This window comes from Chanodichthys erythropterus, chromosome 9, assembly GCF_024489055.1.
Source record: "Chanodichthys erythropterus isolate Z2021 chromosome 9, ASM2448905v1, whole genome shotgun sequence".
NCBI classification, from domain to species: Eukaryota; Metazoa; Chordata; class Actinopteri; order Cypriniformes; family Xenocyprididae; genus Chanodichthys; species Chanodichthys erythropterus.
Genome location: NC_090229.1, coordinates 7,826,049 through 7,846,132, shown reverse-complemented (window position 1 = coordinate 7,846,132; position 20,084 = coordinate 7,826,049). Strand labels below are relative to the sequence as shown.

Genomic DNA, 20,084 nt, shown 5'->3' with positions numbered 1-20,084 from the left:
CTGTGCTTACTGCGGAAACTATTATCTTTAGTACCTTTCTGGACCTTGAAAGTGTCAGTTAAATTGCTGTCAATGGACGAGTAATATACCTCTCGGATTTCATCAAAAATATCTTAATTTGTGTTCTGAAGATGATTGAAGGTCTTACGGGTGTTAATCGACACGAGGGTGAGTAATTAATGACAGAATTTTCATTTTCTACCAGTTACATAAAAGTATAAAATAAAATAAAATAAAAATTATTTTCAATAAACAGCATACCACAGATACAGCTGATAGAATTCAAGCTGTATTTAATCCAGATTATTCCTCTAAGGCCTTGCTGATCAAACATACATTAAGCATATGATTCACTTACTTGATGTCGTCCTCATGGGCAAAGATGATGACTCCTCGAGCATTGGGGGTCTCCATTAGTCTCTTAATGATCTTGTCAAACTCTCCTGGTTTGGGCTCTCGTGGGATCTTCATGGACTGAGCAATGCACAGACCTCCTTTGTCAAAGTGAGAGAGAGATAGACACCGATACTGAAATTTTTCTCTCCTAAAATGTGACTCACTTTCTATTTATATTAATGACCGCCATGAAATTCTGGCAGCAGATGGGTACAAATGCATGCAGCTGTCTCAGTCATGCTCCTCTTTGGAACTTTTTGAATGATTGCATATTAATGGAAAGTCCAATCTGGATCATTCTATAGACCTTATGCGCCAGAGAAACAAGCGCGCAGCCATCTTTAGGATTTTGTGTTTGAACTTGCGGTAGCTCTGTATATTTCTGTTGAAGAGTAATTAGCTGGTGAAGCTGGTGAGTTAACAAAAGTTATTATGAGCATTGTAATGTTTGAAGCGAATGTCTTAACAAATGTCAGTAGACCAGGAAGATTTCATAATGAGTGTTTCATTCAAAAATCTATAAGATCTTTCTTTCATGCTGTGGAAATACAAACCGGAAGACAGAACACAACAAGTGCAGCGCTGAAAAGGGGCGGGGCTACATAAGGTCTATATGTTGCATCGACAGACTCTCAAGTACCCAGAATTCAAAGCTTGATGACAGTATGGATACTGTACCTGCCTCTCGAGAGATCTGAACGAAGGCATCTACACCACTTTCACCATAATTCCCCTCTGATGCTAAAGTGGACACATAGTTCCAGCCCAGGGCCTTCACGATGTCCACCATAGCTTGGGCCTGGTAGGAGTCTGGTGGTACCACACGAGAGAAGAAGTCATAGCGGTTATTGTCGCTCAGCTCTGGTGCTGTGGAGGCGTAACTGATCTGGGGGATCTTAAAGAAAAAAGAGAGGAGATTTAAATTAAGCAAGCATCTTGTTAACTCCCCTGGGGGGAGGGGGGCATTTTCTTAATCTGTGTTTTTGTCCTGATTTCTAGAAGAAATATCAAAACATCCTTAAAACAAGATAAACAGATATGAGATGATTGTGACTTAACTTCAAAGAGCATTTCTTGAATTAAGTTTTTTTTTTTTTTTTACCCTACTGGCAATTATTTCTTGTTTTAAGCACACGCCTCACACAACATTGTATGCTTAAAACTCAAAAAATAATCTTAATTCAAAAATTAACTGTTCAAAAGTTGGTGAACATAAGAGACTTCTTTCAAAAACATTAACAAATCTTAACAAGCATTGATTAGATAAGTAAAAACTGTGTTTTTGTGAAATATTATTGTGATTTAAAATAACTTTTTTATTTTAATATATTTTAAAATGTAATTTATTCCTGTGATGCAAAGCTGAATTTTCAGCATCATAATTTCAGACTTCACTGTCTTATGATCCTTCAGAAATCAATCTAATATACTGATTTGAGGATCAAGAAACATTTCTTATTATCAATGATGAAATCAGTTTTGGTGCTTAATATTTTTGTGGAAGCCGTGATACATTTATTTCCTGATTCTTTGATAAACAGATCAAAATAACAGTGTTTATTTGAAATAGAAATATTTTACAACATTATCAAAATCTTTACTGTCACTTTTGATCAATTTAATGCAACCTTGCTGAATAAAAGTATTAATTTCTTTAAAAATAATAATAACAATAATTCACACTGACCCAAAACTTTTGAACAGCAGTTCATATTCACTAAAAAACATTTTATCATCTTACACAATTTAGTTTCTCTAGTAAATATAATAAGATATTTTGCATGGAAAACAAGATTTAAAGGGATAGTTCACCCAAAAATGAAAATTACCCCATGATTTACTCACCCTCAAGCCATCCTAGGTGTATATGACTATCTTTTTTCAGACAAATACAAGCAGAGATATATTTAAAAATATCCTGGCTCTTCCCAGCTTTATAATGGAAGTGAATGGGTGGCCAGATTTTAAACCCCAAAAAATATATCCATCCATCATAAAAATAATCCATATGTCTCCAGGCCTTATGAAGCAAAGTGATGCATTTGTGTAAGAAAAATATCCATATTTAAAAACTACTAAACTAAAATAACTAGCTTCCAACAAATGGCCATAGCGAGCCAGGATATTTTTTAATATAACTCCGATTGTATTAGTCTGAAGATATCATATACACCTAGGATGGCTTGAGAGTGAGTAAACCATGGGGTAATTTACATTTTTGGGTGAACTATCCCTTTAAGATTTTTACAGTGTTCTAGTCATGCTCCTATTTTCAATTGGGAAAGTCTGAAAATGAAAAATAAATATATATATATACATATATATATATATATATATATATATATATATATGAAATTCCCAGTAAAATGTCTCACAAAGTTGTTGCTTTGGCTCAAATGAGTGTTAGCATGGTACTGCATACTTTCATAGACCACTCAAGCTTTGACAACAAAATGTGGTAGTGAATTATCTGCACTATTACATCATTTGTCTGAGCAAACGCAGATGCCTGCTGTTGGTTTCATCATGATTGGTTGCACGGCCTCAAACGCGGTTCACCCAGTGACTGATAAACCTACATCGACTCCGGCTTTTTATAGCAGTGAAAGTGGAGCAACGATTGTGTCTCGTCAGCTAATGCACAGAAGTTAAGCGAGGTCTCGGCATGTGGGTGAGCCATAGGGGCAGACTTACAACAGGTAGATGGATGAATGAACGATCCATTTGACAGATTATCTGTGAGGATAAGAGGGGTTTTAGTCAAATTAAGTTAAGCACAGGAGGAGAGATACAGAAATCAGGAGGGGGAAGGCGAAGAATTCATTTAACACTGATTATGTGCGGCGGCCCCCGCGAATATGACTTTAACCCAGCGTTTCAAAATCCTGCACATTACAGGTGTCTAAAAAATCTGACACACCCAATTCAGGTCATGGAGCACTCCACTGATGAACCGATGAAATGAATCAGGTGTGTTAGATAACAGACCTTTTCAAAAAGTATTGTGGTGGTACCATGTTACGTGGACTGGGTACTGGCAAGGATTTCACAATCTGAATCACAAGCGGTTAATTATATTCAATTCTTTTGAAAATATTTTAGGTGCATGTCAAAATCTCTCTTAATACAGTTTTTCTCAGTCGCTTTGGAACATTTCTTGAATCATCCTTAACATTTGCAAATCTAAGTACATTTATGAAAACATTTCAAACAAACAGCACCACACAATGGATTACTTGCAAAAGACTATAACTTTCTCAAAATCCTTAGTTCATCTCTCAAAAGTAAGTATTCATCAGTCCTTGCGTTATTGTTCACAAACGAGATGTTCTCAATGTAACTAAATTACGGTTCTGATGCCAAACAAAAGCACAAGGCTGCACTTCTTTCTGTATGGCAAATATCAATTTCAACAGTGCAAAATGACACATTACTATGCATGGGATATTGATTGCAAGGGACTAGACAGGATTCACAGTGGTCTGACAACAAATACAGTAATGTAATTTCAATACAGAAAAGAAAATTATATTATATTATATTATATTATATTATATTATATTATATTATATTATATTATATTATATTATATTATATTATATTATATTATATTATATTATATATACACACTCTGAAGTTCAGAATAGTCAAAACTTTTGTGGACACCGATTACCTCAACATTTAAGTAAACCAACTCAATTTTTTTAAGTTAACTAACTCAAAGATTATGTTAGTAGAACTTAAAGGGTTAGTTCACCCAAAAATGAAAATTATGTCATTAATGACTCACCCTCATGTTGTTCCACACCCGTAAGACCCTCGTTCATCTTCGGAACACAAATTAAGATATTTTTGTTGAAATCCATAGACACCGATATAATCAACTCTTTCAAGGTCCAGAAAGGTACTAAAGACATCGTTAAAATAGTCCACGTGACTACAATGGTACAACCTTAATGTTATGAAATGACGAGAATATTTTTTTGTGCAAAAACAAAACAAAAATAATGACTTTATTCAACAATGTCTTCTCTTCTGTGACATTCTCCTACGCTGTTTATGTTCAGCACTTCCAGGTTCTACGTCAAAACAGTGACTCAATGGTCCGCTCCTGCGTCAGCATCACAGGCATACGTTGTGCTGCTCACGTAAACAGCGTCGGCCAATACTTGGCATTCTGACATAGAACCTAGAAGCGCTGAATGCAAACAGCGTACGAGAATGACACAGAAGAGAAGATATTGTTGAATAATATCATTATTTTTGTTACCTTTTTGAAGCGTAAATGGTGGTAGTTTCGTAGCTGTCAATGGAGGAACAAAAAGCTCTCGAATTTCATCAAAAAGTCTTACAGCTTTGGAACAACATGAGGGTGAGTAAATGATGACAGAATTTTCATTTTTGGGTGAACAAACCCTTTAAAAATTGATGCACATGATAAGCTTTCATGACACCGCAGAACAGCTACATCACGTGAGCGTAACCGTGATAGAGACCAAAAGAGTCCAAAATCTCTACCGGTTGACAAATTTCTACCGGTTAATCATGTCTATCCCTAGCTCAGACAGAAGTATATTTAATATTCTGCACTAGTGACTCTATAACAGCAATGTTCACCACCTCTCAGCAGAGCCGTCACAATCCAAATCCAACTTTTAATCACAGTAATGGCTGCTGTCTGCCCCTGATCTGTGTCCACGCACTGAACAAAAGCCCTAATTTCTATTATGTGCATGTAGTATATCTATATGTGTATGTTTGTATTTATGTGTGAATGCTTATTTATGTGAGCATGTCAATCTGTTCGCCATTTGCAAGAAAATCCACAGAAGAAATTCCTCAATATGTCCTGTCCCTAATTTCTGTTTCAATAGGAAATAAATCAGCACAGGGCAGAAAACCACACTCATAAAGCAATATCATGTGATCTTTAACATTTTAACATGTTTATAAAATCAAATGGCATTCAAATGGAGACTTCTGATTAAGTGTTCTGCTTTTTAGATGTTTCTTTTGAAAAAAAAAGAGCATATAATCTCATGTATCTCCTCTAGAAGGTATCACAAATCTGGCTCAGGTTTGCCAAAACAACAAAATCTACAATTGCAAAGTCAGAGATATCAAAATAACCATTTTCCTATCAAATTCTTCCAACACCAAATAATCTGAAATGCTATCCACATTCATTTTACACCTCTGTACTCTTACTGTATGTCAACAATTGTCTTCTAACTAAGGAATTTTAAGAGAAACATCTGAGACATTAAATGCATTCATTTAGCAAATGCTTTTATCCAAAGTGACATGCAAATGAGGAACATCACAACTTATTTGTCATAAAAATCAACCAATATCCATTAATACTGCAGAATGCCACACTTAAACTGAAGAATAAGCTAGATTAGTTAAATTACAAGCTAAACAGAAAAGAAGAAAAAAGTGGAGACAAAGAAACAAAGTGGATACATAACTAAGAACTATGAAAAAGCAAACTATGAGCAACACAACTGTCCTCAGGGAGTTGATCTGTTGTCTGTCTTTTTCTACAACAACAAATCAATCCATCAGGATGTCGCCACTTGTCTCCCTCAAATGACCCGAACACAGTTCATATAAAGTTTGAGATGACTCTTTAATATCCTTTGCTGAAAGCGTATTTATGAATTATTGGTTATAGCCTAGAGCTGCAATTCTCTTGATTAATTAGACACAGCAGTTAATTAGAAGCTTTAAGCCAAGACTTCTGCTCTCCAAACAAACATTTGATAAAGAAACTGCTCAGCATGTTTATCAAAAACTTCACTTTTCAAGCTTGTGAAATTTACCAACACTACATAAGATATTTAAAATGTAAAAGTTTCAGGTTTAATAAGACCTTGATACATTTATTGCTATAAATAATCTTAAAAAAATTATCGTTTTATAAACATGCAACTGCCATCATCTTGCTACTCATTTATCGATTTTATTAAAAATGGTGTAACTCATGGGGCCCTATAATACACCCGGCGCAATGCGACGCAAGGCGCAGCGCAAGTGTGTTTGCTAGTTTGCGTCCGGCACCGTTCGCGTTTCCGTTCAGCGCCACGTCCTTAAATTAGTAAATGCATTTGCGCCAGTTAGTGCGCCCATGGGCGTGCTGGTCTAAAAAAGAGGTGTGTTCAGGCGCATTGCCGGTGCATTGCTATTTTAAGGAGCTGAAAATAGACTGGGCCATAGACCAACTCAAACCTGGTCTAAAGTCAATGGCGCAATATTTTTTTGTTAGAGCGCGTTGGTAGAAACTGCGCCTCTGGGCGCGTCCACAGTGCGCGTTGACTTTGCTTATTACACACAGGGATGCGCATCACACAAACATGGATTACAGTGTAAAAGAATATTATTGTGTAGGCTACATAAATATAAAAATTTAATGATGAATAGTCATTGCGTGTATTAGAATTAGGCTACCTATTTTCAATTCAGCCTATTACTACTTATAATGATGAACGAAATTGGCTAATTAATTGAACAATCTTGCCAATACACACACGTATATATTAACCGACTCATCGCGCGGAGCTATTTGAAAGCCTGCATTTGCAAGCCCGCTTTAACTTTGCGCACGAGCACATCGGTTTCTTCGCTTGAAAAGTGTTTAGCTTTTCCGCCAACAAATTCCGCCATGTACATAGCAATCCGCCATGGCGCGAGCGCATCTCGCTCTTAAAGGGAATGGGAGATGACACTCTGATTGGTTTATTGAACGTTACGCCCATTATTCATTAAGAGAATAGGGACAACCCATTTCAAAAATGCGCTTTACACTTTGCGTTTAGATTGTTAAAATAGGTCCCATGGTTAGTAATTGCTTGAATTAATCAGTTGTTATAAATAAAACCAAAAAAGTATTTTCATAATTTATGATATCAAATTATGATATCATAGTGATGTCTTTCTGTCCCCTGGATACACCATGTTTTGACGTTCTTCTTCTAGCGTGACTCAATACTGACGGTTATCAATCTCTCGCTTGACGAAGGGAAGCAGATTTACCATATAGGTTTACCAAATCTGACACAGTATTCCAAAATATTTGAGCAAATGCTTTCCCCCAGCATGAAATAAGATGAACTTTTAGCTTTTTTTCTTAAACGAATGTTCCAGGTTCAGCACAAATTCAGCTCTTTCAACAGCATCTGTTCTGTGCTGTCGTTTACCACAGAAATAATTTCAACTCATCCCTCAGTTTGAAGAAACAAGCAAAAATAATCCAACCCACATTTATTATAAATAAACATTCAATGGAAGTCAAGAGGGCATTTTTCAAGTTTTAAAAGCACAAACATACAGCTTTTTGTTGAAGCGCTTATACTAATTCTTCCATACAAAAATGTGTTTTTTGAGCTGCAAAGTTGTAATAATCCTTTAAGAGGTGGGACTGCTCTAGGTGGATGAACTTCTGGTGTGTTTTCTGACATAACGCCCTTGTTTGGATTTTCCTCTGTCTAAACAGAAGGGTTAACGTGTTTATGGCTTCACATGGTCTTAACAGGCACTGAAATACTGAATATTACTTTACATGGACTTCCACTGTAAATGCATTACTTTTCTTTTGTTTTCTTTTCTTTTAAAGGGGACCTATTATGCTCCTTTTACAAGATGTAATATAAGTCTCTGGTGTACCCACAATGTGTCTGTGAAGTTTCAGATCAAAATACCCCACAGATCATTTATTATAGCTTGTCAAATTTGCCCCTATTTGGGTGTGAGCATAAACATGCCGTTTTTGTGTGTGTCCCTTTAAATGCAAATGAGCTGCTGCTCCTAGCTCACTTTCAAGAAGAGGGTGGAGCTTTAACAGCTCAACAACAACAAAGCTGGAGAATCTCACGCAGCCAAAATGAGGATTGTCAGTAACGGTGTTCAGCCTTACATTGTTCAAACCGGAGTCGACACTGATGGAGAAGAAGTTACAACTTCTTTTAGAATGAAACTGGACGTTTCTGGACGTTGATTCAACTCATCCACTAGCATGTGCCGTCATGTTCATCTTTTGTGCAAATCCAGCATTGAATTGACCCTCGTTTGTGAAGCAGTCTGGCGTAAAATGACGGTATGTCAACAACACTCTACTACAACAACTCTTCCTCTTTTCTAAAGCAACCCAACATGGCCTCACATCCTATGTTGCGTGTTCTCGGGGGTGGGGTTTATGTAAATGTTTAGGTTTGTGATGTCACCAACTACGAGCTTGTTGTAGTCCCTACCAGCCGTTTGTTGTAGTCCCTAAAAAGCGATTTCTGTAAAAGAAAATATATTGAACTTTGAGTGTCGTAACTTTGCAGATGATGTTTATGCTCAAACAGCAACATTACACACTAACTAAAGTTAAAAAAGTTAAATCATAATCAAGGACCCCTTTAATAAACGGATACAAGTTAAAACTAACAGCATGTCACAGAATCCATAATCGTCCTTTAAAGGTGCTCTATGTAAGTTTTTGACTGTACTTAAGCATAAAAATACCATATGTTTGCAGATATTTATGAAACATGCTGAGTTCACTTACTTGTTTCTCTGAAAACCATTGCTACAGCCAGTTATTTTACTTTGAAATTTGCGGTCCGTGTCAGAATTTCTGTTTTTGTTTTGGTCTGTGCAAGACCACACATTGTCAATTTACCCAATAGTATTTCACCACCCCGGGTTGCCAGTCGGACATGCAGCGAATTGCAGCCATGGAAGCCAGCGAACAAACTGGGTCAGAGATTGCAGACTCTACCCGACCTAAAAAGCCTCAGCATTCATCTAAAAATCTCTATGAACGGGAGCAGATTGAAACACGATATCAACTCATAAATCAATTAATCAACTAATTATCTTACAGTGTGTAACTCTCCTCGCCTTCCAATGTCAATTGAGTTCACTCCTGTTGCATGTCTTCAAACTGGCAACCCGCAAGAGTGTCGAGTCTGAGGAGGTGGGGGCTGGGCAAACAATATTTTGAATTTGGACTGCAGTACCCATTTCAACCACTAGCTGTCATTCTTACATGGAGCACTTTTAAAGGGGTGATGGACTGAGAAATCAAATTTTCCTTGAGCTTTTGACATATAAGAGGTCATCAGACTATAAGAATATCCTGTAAGTTTTAGAGATGAAAACTTCCTTTTTAGTCCAATAAAAGATTTAATTAACACCAGACCCAGCAAACGACAGGATTTTCAAAGTGGGGATCTATGATGTCAAAGGGCAGCAAGCACCGCCTCCGCAGAAGAAGATCAACGCCTACTTCATCCCTGCCTGTTTAGCCCCGCCCACCAATTTGCACATGGCATGCAATAGAATAGATAGCCTAAGTAACATAGGCCTACGTGGTGCTAAACCGGTTCGAGCTACCAAGCAATAAACACGCCGTTGAGGATTACAAAATATTGTGCAGTGCCTGGACTCGACAGTAACAACATGTAAGTAACTGTGTTAATTCTAATGCCAGATCTGATATTAATGAATCATGTACAGTCAGATGTTCTTTGTTTGTGTGTCAGTAAATCAAACCCGTGGCTAAACGTCAACTTGCCTTGTTTCTCTTAGTATGATGAAAATAATCTGTTATTTAACGGTGATTAAATTATATAAAGAAAGCGATCAAAGAAAGCTCCCTTTCCAATTGCTGGAGGAGCGCACGCTGAAGCTGTCAATCAAACAGCGCAAGTTTATCAGTGATTGACGCACAAAACTCCCATTTTATTCAACAAATCTTTTAGCTATATCTCGTTTGCAATGTTAGTAAAGATGAAAGCATTTGTTAGTGTACAGAAATTGAGTTGCAATGACGAGATCACTGCTTTTACGCGCTCAACATATGTGACAGGCTACAGTGTTCATTACTGCAACCTTTCATGCTGCGATCTAAATATAACGCCATAGATCTAAATGTAATGCAACACTTTTCACGACTAGTTAACCTTGAGAGCTGTAATAGTAAAAACGCACAAAAAGAGAGAGTAATACTTGGATATTTTCATATGAAAAGACGTTAGCCAATCACAGCAGTGGGCGTTTACACTGAAGTCTCACAGCAGATATGCCCCTTAAAACAGAGAGTTAAAACCAGAGGGCTACAATCAGGGTATGAAAAATTACTTTTATTTATAAATGATGACAATTTTGGATGTAAAAAGCATACTAACATTATAAGTGCACCCCAGGAAACATTATAAAACAATAAAACAACTCAGTTCATGACCCCTTTAAGCATGCTATAGTGTATTGTGCATGCTGTGCAACTATAAGCAACTAATATAAGGGTGATTTCACACAAAAACATCATTCAATAAGGAGAAACCAATGAACTTTAAACTGGCAAGTGAAAATTGTACTGCTGACAGCCTGATAATTTAGTGTCTCGATGCATAATAATAGCAACTGACACACAAAAAAGTTCACACAAAAGCATTCCCTTAAGTTCAACAAAAAATAGCCACAATTTTCTCACTTGAATTAACTGCCACAGGCATCAGTGCAATTACTGACCATTTAACTCACAATAACGGCAATTAGAGGAAACTCTGAAAGCCAAGGTGCCTGTAGACACTTTTCAGTTTCTTTAGAACAACTAATGCGATGATTATTTTTTCACAAAGAAACCTGTAGCAATCTTAAATCAAAATATAATCTCTCCATTGACCCATTGCATGCAATTTCTAAATGACTAATGCTCACACATGCACCTTGCAAATAGATTTCAGTCCTCAAAACTCTTCCTGTCAAACATTTGCCCTTGTGATTTGCTTTCACTTTCTCTTACAGACTCAATTTGAGTTTTCTGAATGGAAGCCAGCAGCTTATTGTACCAAAAGGTCCTCTAATTTTGCAGCTAAGAGCTTGATGTGTTTTCTAGACCCACAGACTCGGTTTAATGGCTCAGAGCAAAGACAGAGTAATTAAGGCCAGAAACACACTTAACACAAACACTTCTAAATACGCAAGCTCAATTTTACACATCAGAAGACAATTTATGCCACAATACAAGAACAATGTGCTGCAAGGGGTGCAAAAACATGCATCAAACCAGTGGTTCTTAACTGGTGGGTTCAGATAGCCGAAAAGGAAAAACCATTGTGCATATTTAGGATAGCAAAATAAACAAATCAACTTTTAAATAGAGGAGAAATGCTTACAGTAAATTTTGTTGTTCAAACTCTGCTGTATTTGCTGCAGATTCATTCATCACTTCTATAAGTTAGTAATATTGGCAACATGGACAGGTTGTGATGCAAGGTATAAGAAAGGGACTACATAAAAAATGGGATACTGGAGCAAAGCCAACTGAGAACCACTGCATTAAATTGTCATCTTCTGCAGTTTTCTCTTTCAGCTGAACTGTCATAGTTTGAAGAAAATCATGCTGAGAAAGTTTGTAAAGTGTATATTAAGTTTGTAAAGATACAATTTTGACATGTTTATAGCAGCTAGTGTACCCAAATAATAAAATGTGGCACATGCATTTGAAGGGAACGCTATAGCACCCCTTAAATTTTGTGATTTGATAGCAACATGCAGTTAAGTAGGTACAAAAAGCATGCATCTGCACACTTGTAGAGAATGTTTTTGGCTGTTGTACATGACTTGGTGCCTTAGGCCTTAAATACACTTTATGCAAGTATGCAAATGCAGATGCAAACTTAAAGTGCCCCTATTATGATATTTTAAAAGGTTTGTAATTTTGTTTTGGAGGTCTCCTACAATAGATTTGCATGCATCAAAGGTCAAAAAACACTTTAATTTTGTCATAATATACATTGCAACATCACTCATTTTTCAAAGAGTCTAAACCCCTCCTTTGTCGGAGCCTACTCTGCTCTGATTGGTCAGATGGCCCAGTCTGTTGTGATATGTCTACCACTTACAGTGCGTGTAGGAAATGAAGCGCCCATTACCATATCTGAATTTCAGCTCCAGAGGCTTCCTTATTGCTTGATAAAGTGATATGAACAAAAACGATGGCATCTGTATTTTCCGTATCAATTCCAGCGCAAGTCTTCATTCTTTGGAAGTGCATGCAAAGAGGAGATATTTCAGTATCTCTACTGAAATAACACTGGTATTTGCATTGCATTATGCAATTGAGCTTCTGCACAGAGTACATATCAGACCTATGTTGTTTCCAGTGGAACATCTTCACATTCAAGTCTAAGCAAAACCATGCTCTCAGAAGACTGCTTTTGAATTTCAGAAAGATTTTTTTTAACACTTTAAAGGGGACCTATTATGCAAAATTCAGTTTTATATATTTTTTTAACATATTTATGTGTCTGCAGTGTGTGCACACAGCCAGCCTATTGTGGTAAAATTCCATCCACTCTGTTTGTTATCTTCCCCAAAAATTTGAAACAGTGTCTTCCCGTTCAGGAACGTGCTCCAATGTCACCTCACATTGGAACAGGCCCCGCCCACAACTTAGCTCCTCCCCTGAGTGAGCTGTACACGTTTATCTCCTCGCCAGAGCATATAACAGCAGCATTCAAGTAATGTATTCTTATTAAATATACTTAAAGCTGCAGTCAGTAAGTTTTGCCTCTTTATCGCCATCTCTGTTTGAAACCTGCAATCGCATTTATTTGCGGAATTATCATCTTTACGTGGGTTGTGCCTCGGCACGGCTCCTCAGTGCAGATTAATCTAATGTTTTGAGAATGTGTCGCTGTCAGTAAATACATCGGTGGATACTGTACTTCGGAATCACAGATTGTAGTCTTGGAAGTATGACCAAAATAAGAATTTTCACCAGAAAATGTCATGTCAAGTAACATGACCAATTTTGTTCTGACCAACTGAGAAAAAACATTACAACGAATTGTGCTACCAATGGTGATTAAATTTACCAATCGCTTAACTCATATAACATCAAACTGTACAAATTATTATTATTGTTATAATTTGTTCTCAAACTGTTAATGTTAACAACATCAGCCTTGCGTGATTACTTGTATTTAGTGTGTATTAGCGTTACCTGTAGATGTCAATTTCTGTACAGTCTAATCTCTAACGTTAATTTGTCATACTATACAATCCGCCATCAAAATGATGTTTAATTATTCCAGCTGCTGTGAGAAAAGACTATAAATGATCCGTCACCTGCAGCATCCTCACATGATATAGCCTACTAGCTGGGACTCCTTCTTTATGTAAACAGACGTGATGTAATGATGCAAACGGTGACATGCTCAAATTTCCCGCAGAAACTCACCAGTACCACCTGAATTATAAAATATTATTACAAGCTTTTCCATTGTGAAGAGATAGTTTTGAACATTGGCTGGTTATGTACTTGCTCAAAAATAGATTTTGGATAATTTTAAAGCAAAAAAAGTTACAGACTGCAGCTTTAATAATAATAATAATAATACATTTTATTTGTAATGCGCTTTTCTTAAACCCAAAGCGCTTTAAGTTATTCAATAAAAAATAACATATATTATCATCAGTTTAAACTGATATGGCTTTAAAGGTGCTGTAAAATTAAAAATTGAATTTTTCTTGGCATAGTTAAATAACAAGAGTTCAGTACATGGAAATGACATACAGTGAGTCTCAAACACCATTGTTTCCTCCTTCTTATATAAATCTCATTTGTTTAAAAGACCTCCGAAGAACAGGCGAATCTCAATATAACACTGACTGTTACGTAACAGTCGGGATCATCGATATGTACACCCCCAATATTTGCATATGCCAGCCCATGTTCAATGCATTAGACAAGGGCAGCCAGTATTAACGTCTGGATCTGTGCACAGCTGAATCATCAGGCTAGGTAAGCAAGCAAGAACATTAGCGAAAAATGGCAGATGGAGCAATAATAACTGACATGATCCATGATATCATGATATTTTTAGTGATATTTGTAAATTGCCTTTCTAAATGTTTCGTTAGCATGTTGCTAATGTACTGTTAAATGTGGTTAAAGTTACCATTGTTTATTACTATATTCACGGAGCCGTCGCTATTTTCATGTTTAAACACTTTCAGTCTGTATAATGCACAAACACAACAGTGTGTAATGTTTGCTTTAGCCACGGAGCACCATCAAACTTATTCAGAATCAAATGTAAACATCCAAATAAATACCATACTTTTCGCGATTAGACGATGTATGACGAACACTTTTTTAAAGATCCATTTTGAGGGTTATATTAGCTGTGTGAACTTTGTTTATGCTGGTTAAGGCAAGTGCGAGCTCCGGGGGAGGGAAGCACGAGATTTAAAGGGGCCGCGCAGCCTAAATCGGCGCATATTTAATGATGCTCCAAAATAGGCAATTAAAAAAATGAATAAAAAAAAATCTATGGGGTATTTTGAGCTGAAACTTCACAGACACATTCAGGGGACACATTAGACTTTTATATCAACTTTTAAAAAGACATTCTACGGCACCTTTAAAATGCATGCAAATAAAAAACTTTCACAATGACGAAGAACTGTAAAGTTTCGTGAGCATGGCCACAATAGAGATGATAATCAAAACCTGTTTTGTTTTTTTTGTTTTTAGCAGAGAATCCGAGGCACGATTTGAACAGTATCCACCCACTTCCTGAAAGTGAGGCAGGGAGCAGAAGCTCATTTGCATTTAAAGATGCATATACGAAAACAGCATGTTTTTCATTCCACTCAAAAATGGGCATTTACAACTTGGTATAATAAATGATCTGTGGGATATTTTGAGCTGAAACTTCACAGACACATTCTGGGGACTCCAGAGACTTATATTACATCTTGTAAAAAGGGGCATAATAGGCCCCCTTTAAATAATTTGTAATGAGTTTTAGTCAGACTAGAAATGTATCTCAAGGGAGTTCAGGGGTCCAAAAAAACCCTGAAATATTAATGCTTTGAATTTCCTACATTTTCTTGCTTGTTCACCTAATTAGGCATGAGGTTTAAAGAAACACATTTGTTGTCTATAAAAAAAAACGACATACTCATGTTGAGTTAAAAAAAGGTACCCCATCCCACATACCGTGAATTTCACTGTTCTATTGTTTTATAATCAGTTGGTTTTGGTGAGAGGCAATCAAACTCCTCTGTTCTACAAGCATCTGGGTCTCTGCCCCATAAAATTGAGAGTCAGCAGCAGATCTCTGCAGAGTTTTATGCCACATAAAGATGAGCCGTTAAAAATTGAGTACCTGGAGCTGTTTCATGAGCCAAAGCACTAAGTCTTATCATTAAAAAAACATGCGGTTTGCTACCGTGTCCCATCCAGCTAGAATGGCCACAGAAACGACATTCACAATTATGCAACTGCTGCACTGTTGAAGTGCTGATTTTTACTGCGGTCTGTTGGGGCTTATGTGGCTCTTTCATTGGAAGGTCTGTGACCGCTCTGTAATCCAAATGAGAGTGTGTGTGTGTGTGTGTGTGTGCGCGTCTGAGAAAAAGATGTCCAAGAAAGACGTGAGATTTTTGTGTACATGTATGATTCCCAGCATGCTCTCTGAAGCACTGCATTGCATTGAAGGTCTGTGCATGCTCATAGATCTGTCTGTTAAGTGAGAAGGACGTGCTGTCTTAAAAGTGAGCCTCTGACAGAGAGAGTTATTACCGTAGGGTGAAGTAAAAGCTCATTTAACTCGGCTGTGATCGCGTTCGCCCTGACTGTGGAAAGCACAAGATATGCCCCCTCTTGTGACTCTTGCATCAGGACACAGAGCTAAAAACACAGAAATGATAACACATGCTGCATCCCAATTCACATACTATCTGTCCTAAACAGGATGTGAGATTAGAATTAGTGCATCCCAAATTATAGTTTGTTGAGCAATGTGCCAAAGGTGCTAGGATGGATTTCGAAGTGTGCATTCGTGCATGCTTTGTTTGGCTAACACAAGCCTCAACCCCTTGTGGATGAGAAAAAGAGTTTGTGAATGTGCAATTTTTAATTTTTTCAGCTGTAGAAAAATGGTGATGAATGCACAGATGATACTGTCACAGCAGTTTTTAAATGTACAGTATAAATCTAATAATTAAAAGAATAAAATTTTCCCTGAGCTTTTGACATCATACTAAAAGAATATACTGTACTGGACCTTTAGCGGAAGTCTGCTACCCTCCAGATTGTACTATGGACGGATCAACGCCAAAGAACTGTATAATTCCATCTATTCGATATTTGCATACAAACTGTTAAATAAATCTTATTTAAATGTTTCCTTGCCTCCCGAGTCTTTCTGGTAGAACTGAAAACTTCTTTGTTAGTCCAAAAACAGGTTTTATTTAAACCAAGCCCAGATTACGACTGGTTGTTGAATGTGCCTATTTATTACATCATAGATAGAACGGCTCTGCAGAAGAAGATCAATGCCTTTGAAGAGTGCAGCTCATACTTTCTTCAGCTCATACTCTTGACCCATGTTCACTGCCATTATAAAGCTTGGATGCATCAGGATATTTATTAATATAACTCTGATTGTGTTCATCAGAAAGAAGAAAGTCATATACACCTAGGATGGCTTGAGGGTGAGTAAAGCTTGCGCTAATTTTCATTTGAAAGTCGACTAATCCTTTAAGGTAATAGATTTACCTAGATATTAACAGTTTGGAATGTAATGCATACTAAAAATACTGTGTTTATTAAAGTCATCATAAAATCAAAACTGACAATTCCTGCTTTTTAATATAATATTGCTATATTTATTACAAATATTTAATCCATGCACATCTTTTTTTAATTCATGTGCCTCATAAGTCTTTAATCAAAATAAATATCCCTCCCTCTTGCATCAACATCACTTCTTTGATGACATGTTTACTGGTGCAAGGGCGGGGCAACCTGTTACTCACACAAGATCGACCAATAGCAAACTACAACCATCCAACCATCCAATCAATTCCTGGTGGACAAAATCAAGTCCTGCTCTACTCTTAGATATACAACCCGAATTTTTAAATTTGAATAAAATGAAAACTAAAAGACTTTCAAATCACATGAGCCAATATTTTTTCACAATAGAACATAGATAAAATAACAAATGAAATTTGAGAATAAATTGAGAAATTTTACACTTTTATCCACTAAATGAGAAAAAGGCACAGGGGCAACAAATGGCTGAAAAAACAAGAAATTTTGAAAAGATTCATCTGGGAGAACATATATAAGCTAATTAAGTTAACTGATATTAGGTCTGTAACATGATTAGCTATAAAAGGGATGTCTTAGAGAGGCAGAGTCTCTCAGAAGTAAAGATGGGCAGAGCTGTGAAAGAGCGCGTAAAAAGATTGTGGAAAACAATGTTCCTCAATGTCAAATTGCAAAGGCTTTGCAAATCTCATGATCTACAGTGCATAAAATCATCACAAGATTCAGAAAACTGGAGAAGAGATTTAAGGGACAAGGGCGAAGACCTTTATTGGATGTCCGTGGTCTTCGGGCCCTCAGACGACACTTCATCACTCATCGGCATGATTGTGTCAATGACATTACTAAATGGGCCCAGGAATACTTCCAGAAACCACTGTTGGTAAACACAATCCGCAGTGCCATCTGCAGATGCCAAGTAAAGCTCTATCATGCAAAAAGGAAGCCATATGTGAACATGGTCCAGAAGCGCCATCGTGTCCTGTGGGCCAAGACTCATTTAAAATGGACTGTTTCAAAGTGGAAAAGTGTTCTATGGTCAGACAAATTTGACATTCTTGTTGGAAATCACAGATGCTGTGTCCTCCAGGTTGAAGAGGAGGGAGACCTGCCAGCGTGTTATCAGTGTTCAGTTCAAAAGCCAGCTTCTCTGATGGTATGGGGGTGCATAGGTGCATACGGTATGGGCAGCTTGCATGTTTTGGAAGGCACTATGAATGCTGAAAGGTATGTAAAGGTTTTAGAGCAACATATGCTCCCCTCCAGACGACATCTATTTCAGGGAAGGCCTTGTTTATTTCAGCAGGACAATGCAAAACCACATACTGCAGCTATTACAACAGCATGGCTTCATCGTAGAATAGTCTGGGTACTGAATTGGCCTGCCTGCTCTTTCATCTATAGAGAAAAATACGTCAAAGATGACCACAAACTCTTCAGCAGCTGGAAACATATATCAGGCAAGAATGGGACCAAATTTCAAAAACAAAAACTCCAGAAACTCATTACCTTGATGCCCAGACATCTTCACATTGTTTTGAAAAGAAGAGGAGATGCTACACCATGGTAAACATGCCCCTGTCCCAACTATTTTGAGACCTATAGCAGGCATCAAATTTGAAATGAGCTCATTTTGTGCATAAAATTGTAAAATTTCTCAGTTTAAAACATTTGTTATGTTTATCTATGATCTATTATGAATAAAATATTGGCTCGTGAGATTTGAAAGTCTTTTAGTTTTCATTTTATTCAAATTTTAAAAAAACGTCCCAACATTTCAATTTCATTTCAATGGGGAAGAAATCATCCCGCCATGTTGTCACATGACCTTAAATGAAAACAATAGTTTTGCATAATTAATACAAGTTTGTGTAAAAATATATTGAAGTTTGTCAGTGCAAAGAGTCAAAATGTTTTTAGTTTGAGCACATTTTGACAAATAGACCATGCAGGTACTTAATGCATACAGAAAATGTGCATAATGTGCATTATAGATATACTATTGCATATACTGCAGAAATGGCAAGAGTAGTATTTAAGTATGCTATTGCAATCATAGCCATCATCTCCCTAAACTACATTTACAATTTACAATCATAAGCAAAGTACATACTTTCAGTGCGTAGCAGAAGTATGCGAATTGGGACACATTCATTCCTGACATAAAGACTTGAATAAACATAAAGACTCTCCACAAATGACAGGTGTTTGGCATCACAAACATCAAAGAAATTTCCAGAACTCGAGCATTGTGCTCACAATCTGTCTCATGATATTTTCATGATGTTCTGACACATCAAACACATTTTAATGATCGACTGTGTAAAAATATCAGCAAAACAACAGGCTTTTCGTATGCAAAACATGGGCTAAATGGCGGTTTGAAACTGTCCCAAGCATATTTAAACAACAAAAACATGATAAATGGAAAGAGGTGGCTGTCGAGCCTTTGTCCACGCTTCAACAAGCAATCTGTAGACTGGAATAATCACTCGCGGTGGTGCTGTGCCCCTCATCATACAGACGCAAAAAGGTCGGTTTAATGAAGATCCACTGTACCTCTGCTTTTGTTCCACATTCGTTTCAGACTTTATTCCACATGTGTTTAATTAGAGGGTTGGCTACCGACAGCTGTCCCCACAGACATAGCCCATTGTCTGACACCTTTCTGTCATTCACTAAAGCACAATGGGATAACTTCCTGTGAAATTGAAATGCACTTCATGGTTTTTGTATATTTTAAATGAAATTTGAATTTCAGTCAATTTGGAAAAGATTCAATAGAGACACATTGTGAATATAAACACCGTGACCTGATCTGTATACTGTAAAAAAAGATTTTTTCAAAGTTGTAAATGAAACAAAGATTATTGGAAAAGTCTTTCTACTTCACTTGCTGTTTCTTTGTAATTACTTGAGAAATTTGAGAGAGTGAAAATTGTTTTAAAGTAAATCCTAAACCATTTTTAGTGTATACTTATCATATAATGTACTGTACTGTGTCCAAAAAATGTCAATGTCATAACTACAGCATTATTATGGCTGTTTCACCAGTGCCTCATTTATTATA

At 36.8% G+C, this 20,084-nt stretch overlaps 1 protein-coding gene across 1 annotated transcript in view; it reads right to left on the bottom strand.

The window, feature by feature from the left end:
- The window catches only part of grm6a (glutamate receptor, metabotropic 6a), a 61,956-nt gene that overhangs the window by 35,711 nt on the left and 6,161 nt on the right, over positions 1-20,084 (bottom strand). The window contains exons 2-3 of the mRNA XM_067393512.1: positions 1,075-1,291; positions 359-494 (exon numbers count right to left, since the gene is read on the bottom strand). Coding sequence (XP_067249613.1) covers positions 359-494; positions 1,075-1,291 — 353 coding nt within the window. The remainder of the gene's footprint in view (positions 1-358; positions 495-1,074; positions 1,292-20,084) is intronic.